Source organism: Bufo gargarizans, chromosome 5 (genome assembly GCF_014858855.1).
Source record: "Bufo gargarizans isolate SCDJY-AF-19 chromosome 5, ASM1485885v1, whole genome shotgun sequence".
Classification (NCBI taxonomy): Eukaryota; Metazoa; Chordata; class Amphibia; order Anura; family Bufonidae; genus Bufo; species Bufo gargarizans.
Window position 1 is genome coordinate 316,829,538 of NC_058084.1, and position 14,548 is coordinate 316,844,085.

Consider the following 14,548-nt stretch of genomic DNA (forward strand, 5'->3'; position numbering starts at 1 on the left):
GATGGACGAATGAAATTCTTCTCAAGGTTCTCTTTAATATACTCCCGCTGAGCCTGAACCTCAGGCCCAGTGAGATTATAAAGATGCCCTCGTGGTGGCATGGTGCCTGGCAACAGGTCTATAGGACAATCATATGACCTGTGGGGAGGTAATACATCAGCCCCCTGAGGACTGAACACATCTCGGAAATTATGATACTGCTGTGGTAAAGTACTTAATACTTCCATGGAGGCTAGTGACAGGTCGGGACGAATGCACTTGATAAGGCATTCTGTACTCCACTGACAGATAAGACCCGAGCGCCAGTCCACTACTGGATTATGGAGCCTTAACCAAGGGAGACCCAAAATCACGGGAGTGGATGGCATGTCAAGGACAAAAAGGCTTAAGGTCTCCCGATGATCAGCCCCCACCGTTACCTGTATTCCCGGAGTCATCCACACTGCACGACCATCTTGAAGAGGGGAACCATCAATCGCGGTCACTGACATGGTGGTTTTCGGCTGGATCAACGGGATGCCAAGTCGACGAACCAAGGTTGAGTCCACAAAATTCCCAGCGGCCCCAGAATCGATTAGTGCTGACAACTCATGGACCTTGTCTTGCCACCTTAAGGATATGGATACCATCACCCGGCTTGGAGGAGGGATAATAGCACCTAGGGGGTTCTCCTCTATGCCCCCTAGGTTCATTCGTTTCTCGCCGGCAGGAGGGGACAGGTTTTAACGAGGTGTCCAGACTTCCCGCAAAATAGGCACAGGCCTTTCTGTTGGCGACGAGCTCGTTCTGCCTGTGTGAGATGGGAGGATCCAACCTCCATTGGCTCTTCGGCCGATTTTAGAGGCCCTGGATGTGGTCGAGAGGATGAAAACCGAGACGACCGTTCCACTCGCCTCTCACGGATTCGCCTGTCGGCATCGATTGCCTGAGAGATAGCCATTTCCAACGAGAAGGGGGTAGGCAAGGCCAAAAGAAGATCCCGGACCGCATCCGAAAGTCCCAAACGGAAGCGATGGCGTAGGGCTGCGTCGCCACAGGTGGTGAAAGCTGCCCATCGCCTGAATTCCGCAGCGTATTCTTCAGCTGGGCGGCGGCCTTGTTGAATATGCTCAAGATTGGTCTCTGCGGTGCGAGTACGATCCGGGTCATCGTAAATCACAGCCATAGCCTCGAAGAAGGCATCCACTGACGAAAAAGCTGTATGGTCTTGAGGCAAGTTAAATGCCCAACGTTGGGGGTCTCCACGTAGCAGTGACATTACAATCCCATTCTCTGCCTGAGAGTGCCAGAAGCCATCGGTCGTAACTGGAAATAAAGGAGACAGGAGTCCCTGAAGTTTAAGAACTCCTGTCGCTCTCCTGTGAAGGGGTCAGGCAGAGGGATCTTAGGTTCTGTTTGATGCCTTGCGATAGTGACGGGTAGTGCTGAGGCTCCCTGGATAAGCTGCTGAACCTCCTCCATCACAGTTGTCAGTTGCTCTTGGATTTGCGCTGCAGCGGCTGCTGGTATATTTGGGCGTCGTTGGAACAGCAGGTTAACGGCTCCCGTTAATTCCTTCAGCTGCTGCTGGATCTTGTCCATGGCAACTGTTAGTTGGGCCCACTGTTCTGTAATGCAAGGCACCAACAAACAGACCAGTGATGAAAGCAAAAAGGTGTTTATTCACCAGAAACATAAACGTCCAGGACACTTGCTGGTAACAAGGAATAATAACAAAAAACCAGGCAAGGAGATTCCAGGAATAGTCCCAACCAGTGCTGAATGATGCTGTGCACTTGGCAGTCGAGTCACTCCAGATCTTGGGTCCGCTGTGAGGACAAAGTTCCTGGCAGTCTTCAGTCACTAGGAGTTGTGACCTATACCTGGTTGAGGGAAAATAACAGTGGGCACTGATCACCCTGAGAGACCTCCTTTTAAATGCCTGCTGACCAATCCCAGGGTGCCAAGTGTCCACTACCATAGGTGAACAAATTGCCCTGCACCTGAGTACAAGGCCTAAGGCAATCACAAGTTGATTAACCCATGGCTGGCTCCCTAATCCACTTTGCTCTTGTGAGTCAGTATAATATGCGCCACTGGTCGACGAAGTGCATAAGAAGCGCGTACTCGCGACCGTGTATCCCTTTGCGAACCTGCCCTCGTGCGTACGCACGGACGCATGATTGACTCAGCGTGAGTATGCGAGCGCGTGGACCCAGATGCGGAAACGGAAGTCGCAGGAGACACCGGAGACAACCCTGGCCGCGGCGTCTTGTCACTCGCCTGGCCACTCTGTCCCCGGGACTCCGACGATCCTCCCCTCCGATGTCCACGCGAACGCATCTCCGCACTGGCTCGCAAAGAGGTCAGCGCTGGTGCATCAGAGACACGCATAACCTGTCCCGCAACTCCACGAGGACCCCTCTTGGTTCCCCTGGAGTGCAAAGCAGGTGAGGATCTTACAGCTAGCTTTCCAATACAAATCCTATACCCAGGATCCTGAGGGTAGATACCTCATCTTGAAGGGGCATGTTGGGCAAACCCTATTCACATTTGTGAATGTATATGCCCCAAATATCAATCAAATCAATTGGCTCTCCTCCCTCTTTTTGCTGGTTGAAACCCACAGAGAGGGGATCCTAATTATAGCTGGGGATTTTAAATTGTCCCTTAACCCTCTCATAGATACATCCTCCAAGATATCCTCTATCCCCTCAAAAGCTCTCAAACTACTGCAAACCAAACTTTTCAATTTAGGGGTACTAGATACTTGGCGCTGCATTAATCCTAACTCACTTGATTACTCTTTCTATTCTTCAGCAAACTCATATAGCAGAATAGACTACATCTTTATCTCAAGAGAACACCTACAATCCTGTTCTTCAGCCAAGATTGGCGATATGACACTCTCGGATCACTCTCCAATATTCTGCGATGTTTCTCCTGCCCCCAGGGCGGATAAGAATATTAACTGGAGGTTCAATGAGTCCTTGCTGGGTAATCCTAACTACAAATCCCAAATTTCCTCCTACCTGGACAATTATTTCTCCACTAACAATACCCCGGATGTGTCCCCCCAGGTTCTGTGGGATGCCCACAAGGCCTATATTAGAGGTAGATTAATCGGCCTCTGCTCTTTCCTTAAAAAGGAATCTGAGAGAAAATTCACAACCCTACTTTTAAGAATACATATACTAGAAACAGCTCATAAACAAGGCTTACTTGCTAAGCAACTTGCAGAACTTTCTTCTCTCAGAACTGAACTGAAGAATCTTCAGAATGAGCATTCAGCCAAGTATTTCTTGTCTGCTCAACAGAAATTCTTCGCACATGGTAACAAAGCTTCAAAATTTATGATGTAGAGCATTAAACAGAGAGGAAATTCTCGTCACGTTCAGAGCATTAAATCCCCACAGGGAGACCTACTATTTAAAGCAGAAGAGATTGCTGAACAGTTGAAACTTTTTTATGATACATTATACAATCTACCTACCTCTAAGCTCCCAAATCCAAGGGGAGAGAGGCCAATATTAATTTGTTCCTAGATTCTCTCCAACTCCCGACTCTTACAATATCCCAACGTAACTCCCTAGTTAAACCATTCGCTATCTCCGAGTTGACATTGGCCGTCAACTCCACCCCTAAAGGTAAATGCCCAGGCCCAGACGGCCTACCTTTATCTTACTAATCAGCCTTCAGAAACTCCTTTCTTCCCTTCCTACTTCCAATATGCAACCTCACTATGCTCAACCACTCCGTCTCTGCTGACATGACTAGAGCCACCATCACAATTATCCCCAAGGAAGGCAAAGACCCAACATCATGCTCCAGTTACCGTCCCATCTCACTACTCAATGTAGATCTTAAACTATTAGCCAAGATGCTTGCCACTACCCAGCTTGATCCACTCTGATCAGGTGGGATTTGCCAGAGGAAGGAAAGGACATTACCACAAAGGTCTTAAATGCCCTATTTTACGCCTCCCATAAATCCACCCCCCTGGTCCTGATTGGCACGGACGCCGAAAAAGCATTTGACAAAGTTGACTGGCCTTATATCAAGCTGGTTCTTTCCAGATTTCAGATTCCTGAACCCTACATTAATGCAATGTTCTCTATGTATTTCTACTCTTCGGTGTCTGTGTCAGTCAATGGAATCTTATCCTCCCCTTTCCCAATCAGGAACGGAACGAGATAGGGGAGTCCTCTCTCCCCTCTCCTCTTTGTCCTGGTGATGGAGACTATTGTGCAAGCTCTCAGACAGGAAAATGAGATCAGAGGCCTACTTGTGGAGGGTTTTAAATTCAAGCTCGCTGCTTTTGCAGATGACTTACTGATCCTCACAACAAACCCCTGTAAATCTATGAATATCTACCTGTCAATACTTAGTCACTTTGGTTCCCAATCCAATTTAAAAGTTAATCCTTCTAAATCCCAAGTACTTCATATTGGCCTCTCCCCCCCAGTTCTCTCGTCCCTCCAGACAAATTCCCCATTTAATTGGCACACCCAACAACTGACATACCTTGGGGTGAAGCTTTACCCTCATCTGTCAGAATTTATTTAAGCTAAACTACAAACCCCTGCTGCTCTCAATAACCGCCCAGCTGGACTCATTGGACTTTCCATACCTATCCTGGTTTGGGAGGAAGAACATCCTCATTTCTCTGGTAATCCCAAGACTAACTTACCTGTTGCAAGTCCTCCCTATTGAGATCCCCAAAACCTACTTTGCCTCCCTAAATTAGCTGATTCGCAGATACATATGGCAGGGGAGAAGCCCACGTATCTCATTTGACACGCTTACTAAGTCTAGAGCCCATGGAGGTATTGGTCTACCTGACCCTGAAACTTACATGAAAGCTATCTAACTCTCCAGGGCTGTGGATTGGATTAAAATCCCCACCCATAAAACATGGCTTATCCTGGAAAATGCCTTCCTCCACACTCCTGCCCGGGCCCTTCTGCTGGCTGACAGACCACCTCCGACACCCAGCTCTATTCCTAACTCCATGATTCGTAACACCCTGATCGCCGAACAGTGTGCTGTCTTCCTGGCGCTAGAGTTCAACACATCGCGGATCGGGTTGACAGATTACTGGGAGGGACTGGAGAAGATCCAGTGGTCATGGTCCATATTGGAACCAATGACAAAGTTAGAGGTAGGTGGAGAGTCCTTAAAAATGAGGGGGCAAGGACCTCAAAGGTAGTATTTTCCAAAAATACTGCCTGTACCATGGGCCACACAAGAAAGGCAGCAGGAAATTAGGGAGATTTACAAGTGGCTCAAGAACTGGTGTAGGAAGGAGGGGTTTGGGTTCCTGGAGAACTGGGCCGTCTTCTCTATCGGCTACAGGCTCTATTGTAGGGATGTGCTGCACCTCAATGGGGAAGGGGCAGCTGTGTTGGGGAGAAAGATGGCTAGAAGGTTGGAGGAGTGTTTAAACTAGGGAGTGGGGGGGAGGGAAATTACATTATAGGAGGGGAAGATAGTGCAGATAGAGACCGGGGGCAAGGTAGTGGGACGGGGGAGGAATGGAAGGAAGGACTAGAACAGTTCAGAAGGAAAGGTGTAGGGTAAACAATATACATAAACCTCTCAAATGTATGTATACTAATGCCAGAAGCCTGACTAATAAAACTGGGGAGCTGGAATTAGTGATGTATGAGGAGAACTACAACATAGTGGGAATAACTGAGACATGGCTGGATTATAGCTATGACTGGGAAGATAATGTACAAGGTTACAGTCTGTTTAGAAAGGATTGTCAAAACCGGAGAGGGGGAGGGGTTTGCCTTTTATGTAAAGTCTTGTCTAAAGCCCACACTCCGTGAAGATATAAGTGAGGGACATGAACATGTGGAGTCACTGTGTGTAGAGATACATGGAGCTAAATTACTAATAGGAGTTTACTATAAACCACCTAATATACCAGAGTACACAGAAAATCTACTACTTAACGAGATAGACAAGGCAGAAAATCATAATGAGGTGGTTATTATGGGGGACTTCAACTACCCATATATAGACAGGGAAACTGAAACTTGTATATCTCATAAAGGAAACAGGTTCTTGGCAATAACCAAAGACAATTACCTCTCCCAACTGGTTCAGGACCCGACTAGAGGGACGGCCATACTGGACTTAGTTCTAACCAATAGGCCTGACAGAACAACAGACGTGCAGGTTGGGGGACACCTGGGAAATAGTGACCATAAAGTAATAACTTTCCAATTATCATTCAAAAGACTGTTTCTCGAGGGAGGAAAAAAAATACCAAATTTCCACAAAAAAGCTAAATTTAGCCAACTAAGAGGGGCCATAGGCCTAACTAACAGCCACAAAATGGGATATCTTTAAAAGCATCCTAAAATCTCATTGTGAGAGGTACATACCGTATGGGAATAAAAGGTTAAGGAACCAAAATAAACCAATGTGGATAAATAGAACTGTAAAGAAAGCAATAAATGACAAAAAGAAAGCATATAAATCACTAAAACAGGAGGGTAGCACGGAAGCACTGAAAAACTATAAGGAAAAAAATAGAACCTGTAAAAAACAAATAAAAGCGGCCAAACTAGAGACTGGAAGATTAATTGCCAAAGATAGTAAAACTAACCCTAAAATGTTCTTCAATTATATAAATGTTAAAAAGTATAAATCTGAAGGTGTCGGCCGTTCAAAAAGTAATGAGGGGGGAGTCGCACAGAGCGACGAGGAGAAAGCAAAGCTGTTAAATATTTTTTCTCCAATGTATTTACTGAGGAAAATAAACGGTCAGATGACATTCAGAATGTAAAAATAAATTCCCCATTAAAAGTGTCCTGTATGACCCAGTAAGAAGTACATCAGCGACTTAAAAAGATTAAAATAGACAAATCGCCAGGACCGGATGGCATACACCCCCGTATCTTAAGTGAATTAAGTAATGTCATAAACAGACCCTTATTTCTGATATTTGTGGACTCTATACTGACAGGGAAAGGGCCACAGGATTGGCGCATGGCAAATGTGGTGCCAATATTCAAAAAGGGTCCAAAAACAGAGCCTGGAAACTTTAGGCCGGTAAGTTTAACATCTGTTGTGGGTAAACTGTTTGAAGGTTTTCTAAGAGATGCTATCTTAGAGCATCTCAACAGAAATAAGCAAATAACGCCATATCAGCATGGCTTCATGAGGGATCGGTCAAACTAATTTAATCAGTTTCTATGAGGAGGTAAGTTGTAGACTTGACAGCGGCGAATCAATGGATGTCGTATATCTGGACTTCTCGAAAGCATTTGACACTGTACCACATAAAAGGTTAGTATATAAAATGAGAATGCTCGGACTGGGAGAAAACGTCTGTAAGTGGGTAAGTAACTGGCCTAATGATAGAAAACAGAGGGTGGTTATTAATGGTATACACTCAGATTGGGTCACTGTCACTAGTGGGGTATCTCTGGGATCAGTATTGAGCCCTATTCTCTTCAATATATTTATTAATGATCGTGTAGAAGGCTTGCATAGTAATGTATCAATTTTCGCAGATGAAACTAAACTGTGTAAATTAATTAACACTGAAGAGGACAGTATACTACTACAGAGGGATCTGAATAGATTGGCTTGGGTAGATAAGTGGCAGGTGAGGTTTAACACTGACAAATGTAAAGTTATGCACATGGGAAGGAATAATGCAAGTCACCCGTACATACTAAATGGTAAAACACTCGGTAACACTGACATGGAAAAGGATCTAGGAATTTTAATAAAAGCAAACTAAGCTGCAAAAAACAGTGTCAGGCAGCTGCTGCCAAGGCCATTAATATAATGGGTGGCATCAAAAGGGGCATAGATTCCCGTGATGAGAATATAGTCCTACCACTTTACAAATCACTAGTCAGACCACACATGGAGTACTGTGTACAGTTCTGGGCTCCTGTAAACAAGGCAGACATAGCAGAGCTGGAGAGGGTCCAGAGGAAGGCAACTAAAGTAATAACTGGAATGGGGCAACTATAGTACCCTGAAAAATTATCAAAATTAGGGTTATTCACTTTAGAAAAAAGACGACTGAAGGGAGATCTAATTAATAGGCATAAATATATCAGGGATCAGAACAGAGATCTATCCCATCCAGTGGCGTACCAAGGGGGGGGCGGGCCGCCCCGGGTGCCACTCACAAGGGGGGTGCCAGGCCGCCTGTCTTTAAAAAAAAAAAAATATTTTTTATTCTTCTGGGCCGCACCGCCGATCGCCACAGGCGGCGCGGCCCTGGATGTAATTGCGGCTGTGTGCTGTGGGGCAGGGGAGGGAGAGGCGTGTCCCTCCCCTGTTCTTCTGATAGGCCGCAGGCACTAATGCCTGCAGCCTATCAGAGGCCGGCTCAGGCAGCGATGATGTCATTATCATCGCGACGCCTGAGCCCGGCAGCACACAGCAGGGACACAGGCCGGAAAAGGCTTGCATCGCTGCTGAGCTGATGGAGGTAAGTATTAGTTTTTTGGGTTTTTTTTCCTCTTTGGGGGGGCTGGCACTATGGGGGGGGGGAGATCTGGCACTATGGGGGGGGTGGAGCTGGCACTATGGGGGAACTAGCACTATGGAGGGGCACTATGGGGGAACTAGCACTATGGGGGGGGCACTATAGGGGGAGCTGGCACTATAGGGGGAGCTGGCACTATGGGGGGGGGCTGGCACTATAGGGGGAGCTGGCACTATGGGGGGGAGATCTGGCACTATGGGGGGAGATCTGGCACTATGGGGGGAGATCTGGCACTATAGGGGGAGCTGGCACTATAGGGGGAGCTGGCACTATAGAGGGAGCTGGCACTATGGGGGGGAGCTGGCACTATGGGGGGAGCTGGCACTATGGGGGGAGATCTGGCACTATGGGGGAACTAGCACTATAGGGACAGCTGGCACTATAGGGGGAGCTGACACTATAGAGGGAGCTGGCACTATAGGGGGGGCTGGCACTATGGGGGAGATCTGGCACTATGGGGGGGCTGGCACTATGGGGGAACTAGCACTGTGGGGGGGGGGGGAGATCTGGCACTATGGGGGGGAGCTGGCACTATGGGGGAACTAGCACTATGGAGGGGTACTATGGGGGAACTAGCACTATGGGGGGGCACTATAGGGGGAGCTGGCACTATAAGGGGAGCTGGCACTATGGGGGAAGATCTGGCACTATGGGGGGAGATCTGGCACTATGGGGGGAGATCTGGCTCTATAGGGGAGCTGGCACTATGGGGGGGGAGCTGGCACTATGGGGGGAGATCTGGCACTATGGGGGAACTAGCACTATGGGGGGGGGCACTATAGGGACAGCTGGCACTATAGGGGGAGCTGACACTATAGAGGGAGCTGGCACTATAGGGGGGGCTGGCACTATGGGGGAGATCTGGCACTATGGGGGAGATCTGGCACTATGGGGGGGCTGGCACTATGGGGGAACTAGCACTATGGGGGGGGAGCTGGCACTATGGGGGGGGGAGCTGGCACTATGGGGGCATTTCTTACTGGCACATTATGGGGGGGCACCATGGGGGAGAGGAGCACTATGGGGGTATCTGTGGGCTTTTTTTTTAATTATTGGCACATTCTGGGGGGCACTATAGGGGAGAGCAGCACTATGGGGCATCTGGTGTTACTATAGGGGCATTATTTGGGGGCACTATGGGGAAGTGGGGGCTCTAAAGTGGTCTTTTGTATTGGAACATTATGGGGGGCACTGGCATTTGGTGGCACTAAGGGGGCATTTTTTACTGGCACATTATGGGAGGCACTATAGGGGAGAGCGGCACTATGGGGGAGTGGAGCACTATTGAGGCATATGGTGGCACTAAGAAGGGGCATTTTTTTACTGGTACATTGTGGGGGAGGAGCACTATAGGGGCATCTGCTGGGGGCACTAAGGGGCATTTTTTTACTGGCATATTATGGGGGACACTATGGGGAAGGGGGAGAGGAGCAGTATGAGGGCATTTACTGGGGCACTATATAGGGGTATTTTATACTGGCATACATTATGGGGACATTAGCTCAACTGCGGGCACTAAGCGGGGGTATTTCATGTACTGTCATATTATAGGGAAAATTAGTACTACTAGGGGGTATTATGGGGAGCTTTACTACTACTGGGGGCTATGAGGAACATGATTACTAGGGCACTATAGTAGTATTTCCAGGGGGACTGTTTCTGCAGTATAGTATTGGGGGTGGCAGGAAACTAATGTCTGTTTCTCAATCTCTGCAGAGACGGGAGATGGCAGAAAAATCATCATGGCGGTCTGGTCTGAATGGAGAAGATGAGGAAAGAGAACGTCTACATCAAAGGTGACATCACTGGATGTAAGAGGTATGTGGCGCTATGTAGGAGAGGAGATGCCCCTTATGAACCATTGATCACCCCCCTGTAAGGCTCCATTCAGAGGTCCGTATGATTTTTACGGATCCACTGATACATGGATCGGATCCGCAAAACACATGCGGATGTCTGAATGGAGCCTTACAGGGGGGTGATCAATGACAGGGGGGTGATCACCCATATAGACTTCCTGATCACCTCCGTCATTGATCACCCCCCTGTAAGGCTCCATTCAGACGTCCGTATGATTTTTACGGATCCACTGACACATGGATCGGATCCGCAAAACACATGCGGATGTCTGAATGTTTTGTAATAAATATTATTGAAAACATTGAAAAAAGTTTGTGCATGTTTTCTTAACTTTCTTGGGGGGGGGGGGGGTGCCAAACAAAGGGTTCGCCCCGGGTGCCAAATGCTCTAGGTACGCCCCTGATCCCATCATCTATTTATCCCCAGGACTGTGACTGTGACGAGGGGACATCCTCTGCGTCTGGAGGAAAGAAGGGTTGTACATGTCAGGGGGAGAAAAACAGAACTGGATCGCACATCCATAATGCCCTGCTTTGATCTGACTCGCTTCTCAGCGCTATATTAAAGTGTACAACCCCCCCATGCTGTACAAGAGGCATTAGTGTACATTTTTATCAAAAGGCATAAGTCCACTCACCACGCCAAGGTCGCCTCTTTGAGTGGGACCTACTCTGACAAAAAGGCGCAGCGACAATGCGGTGACAAAGAGGCACTGCACTAGTAGGCGGCGGGACCCAGGAGTCAAACAGCACCTCTGCTGTCCGACAATGCCACCCATGGCACTGGGTCCCACCAACCCACCAGCACAGCGCCACAAAAACAAAGGCCAGCACGCAGTACTGCACCATGTGAACAGTTGTCTAACACAACATGTCCATTGCTATCAGGAGCTACAGGTCAATGACCACTTATATGCAGACTCCTGTGCCGAATGGGAGGAGTGCTGATACCAGTAGTAAAGAAGAAAGATTTAAATAATTGTCAGGGGGAGAAAAACAGAACTGGATCGCATATCCACAATGCTATGCTTTGTGGTCATTGACCTGCAGCTTCTGATAGTAGTGGACATGTTGTGTTAGACAACTGTTCACATGGTGCAGTACTGCGTGGTGGCCTCTGTTTTTGTGACGTTGTTCTGGTGGGTTGGTGGGACCCAGTTGCCATGGGTGGCATTGTCGGACAGCAGAGGTGCTGTTTGACTCCTGGGTCCCACTGCCTACTAGGGCAGTGCCGCTTTGTCACCGCATTGTGCTGCACATTTTTGTCAGAGTAGGTCCCACTCAAAGAGGCGACCTTGGCGTGGTGAGTGGGCTTATGCCTTTTGATCAAAATGTACACTCATGCCTCTGGTACAGCATGCAGTATGGGGGGCTGTAAAATGGCGCTGAGAAGCGAGTTCAGGTCAAAGCATAGCACTGTGGATGTGCGATCCAGTTCTGCTTTTCTCCCCATGATAAAAGAAGGTTTGTACACAAACATAGAAGAGGATTCTTTACGGTAAGAGCAGTGAGACTATGGAACTCTCTGCCTGAGAAGGTGGTGATGGTGAGTACAATAAAGGAATTCAAGAGGGGCCTGGATGTATTTCTGGAGTGTAATAATATTACAGGCTATAGCTACTAGAGAGAGGTCAGTTATTCTGATTGCCTGATTGGAGTCGGGAAGGAATTTTTTATTCACCTAATCCTGCACTAGTGAGTGTGCGGACTGGTGAATAAATTGTGCTTTCCCTGGAGGAATGGATGGAGGCATTAAAGAGGCAGGGGCAGAAGGGGGCAGGGGCTCAAGCCCCCTTATCGAGCAGTATGTGTGCACGTCCCTGCTCCTTAGCATAGCACATGTCATAATTTGTCGGACTGTTTATTTTGGTTAATAAATGTTCTTTTTTTTTTTTTTTTTTTAAGTGGACGATGTCAAGAATCGTTGGCAGAGTTGCAGGGACCAATTCTGCAAGAAAAAGCTTCAACATACGAGGAGTGGGTCTGGGGCCAGCAAGAAAAGGCCATATATGTTCCGGAACTAACTGATGTTCATCCGTGAGGTCATGGAGCTGCGTCCGTAAGTTTATTTTACGCAATGACCACTAGATGTTTATCCATATACACTGTTTGTAGACTATGTAATTAAAGGGGTATTCCCATCTTAACACAATGGGGGCATATCACTAGGATATGCCACCATTGTCTGATAGCAGTTATATCAAGAACACGCCCATCTACCTGAGCAGAGTACGTTTGTAGCTGGTTCCTCCACTGCCCTGAATATTGTATGCTTAAGAAAAGTAAATACAAAGTTAGGCAGTATATTTATTGTTAGTTATGGATCCATCTGCGGAAGCCATCTTGACGCCTGGTAGATTGGCCCGACACGTATGTGCGCTAAGAGCTTAAATTACTCATTTATAGTCGGTATTGGATCACTTTTATCTAGAATGTGCCCCCATTTCTTTCATCAATTGTTTGTATATCTAACGGTGTGCAGCCATATTTTTTTTTTAATTATGTTTGGTTCATGGATATGCACCTGTGATTAGGAAGGTTCTAGTCTAAATTTTCTTGCTATATCACTAACATAGCGGGGATGGCTGTGGCTGGAGGAGGGCAGATTTACCGGGGTACCTCCACCACCCAGCGCAAATTCCAGACTCTCCCATATAAATGAAAGTACGTTAGCTGCACATGCGCAGTGCACTCTCCTTCAGTTTTGGCTCTCCCTTCTCGCTATAGGTGCTGGTTCCATTGGTGTGACCCCCACCTTTAAGACAATGGGGGCATATCCGAGCAATATGCCTCTATTTTCTGAGATTATAAAAACACTTTAATGTTATATATGTTTAAAAAATGTTCATGTAAAATAGACACATTTGCAAATCAAAACCAACTGGAAAAATGTCTCCTTTTCCATGATGACATTTGCTTTAACAACATGACAAGTGGTTTTTAAATGGTGTTTAGGGGCAGAGATGACACTTCTAATCTCCAAAATGTCATATGTTGTGTAGGTCATGTGGTACTATGTTCTATAAACTAATTGGATGATTATTGTAATAAGTGACGTGAATAGTAATAATTGAAAATACTGTTAATCTTCTAATTTTATGATTTTTGCATTCTTTTTAAAGGACAGAGGACAACCTACCGGAAGAAGAGGAAGAGTCTGCACCGCAGATGTCCAGTGCTTGTGAGGAAGAGACTCCCTCTGGTCCATCACAGGTGGACACAGCACCAGGACCAAGCACTGCACCATCCAGACCACCACCTGTTTCTGGAGCAGATTCCCCCCCAGCCCTTTGTCTCTACCCACCAAGCCCAGACGACGGGCAACCACTCCTGCCGATACAAATGTAAATATACAGGTTATGGATTATTTAGCTAGAGCCCGGCATGAGGATGAATTTGATCATTATGTGCGTAGTATGTCCTCATATTTGCGCAGGCTGCCTCCAGAACGAATTTTGCGCACCAAATTAGCTCTAAATATCATTTTGGATGCAGCCACTCCCCCCAATGACCCAAATGTCATTTTTGAGGGCCTTGAAAATTGGCGGCTCCATGGGAACTTGTTTGGCCCACAACCAATGCCAGTTTCCCAGCACTCACAGCCTTCACTGCCGACTCCTCCACAAAGACTCCTCCACAAATGCAACCTCCAAGGGGACATTATGGGCCACCTACTCGCCCATATGGGCAACATTATAATGTTGAGTCGGCATATGGGCAGTCTGCACCCATCTCTTCTCAGCCTGGCTCATCGCAGTACTTTGGCCCCCCTTCACAACCCCCCTACCCTAGGCCACAGTGCTTAAATAACTTAAAGTGAGAGTACAGATACTGAATAGAGAAATATATCCACCATTTTATGAATCTTTATTCAACACATGTTTTGTACATGGACTATCTGCTGCGGTGGCGGCATTGTTATATATGAAGAAAAGTTGAAGTTAATAAAGTTACTTCAAGCATTTGGTGTGCTCTTTAAACCTACTGCTTTCATAGAATGGCTCTAGAGGAATTACAGAGTAACAAACAGTCTAGTTAGACTAAAAGTCAGAGATATCAGAATTCTTCTAATGCCACAGCGCAAAAGGCACTTCCTAGTGCTGCGTCTGCCATAATTAATGCACATTTATTTCCCAGGTCAAAAAGAGGGACATTTAAAGAACAAAGAGGGACTTAAGGTCAAAAA

The 14,548-nt window shown here is 47.0% G+C and overlaps 1 protein-coding gene across 1 annotated transcript; it reads left to right on the forward strand.

Annotated features, from left to right (window-relative positions):
* The first annotated feature begins 12,271 nt into the window (after positions 1–12,271).
* LOC122939644 (proline-rich receptor-like protein kinase PERK8) lies at positions 12,272–14,198 on the forward strand. Its single transcript, XM_044295769.1, has 2 exons — positions 12,272–12,421; positions 13,485–14,198. The coding sequence occupies exons 1-2, from the start codon at positions 12,390–12,392 to the stop codon at positions 13,708–13,710; spliced, it is 258 nt and encodes an 85-aa protein (XP_044151704.1). The 5' UTR covers positions 12,272–12,389; the 3' UTR covers positions 13,711–14,198.
* The last annotated feature ends 350 nt before the right edge of the window (positions 14,199–14,548 follow it).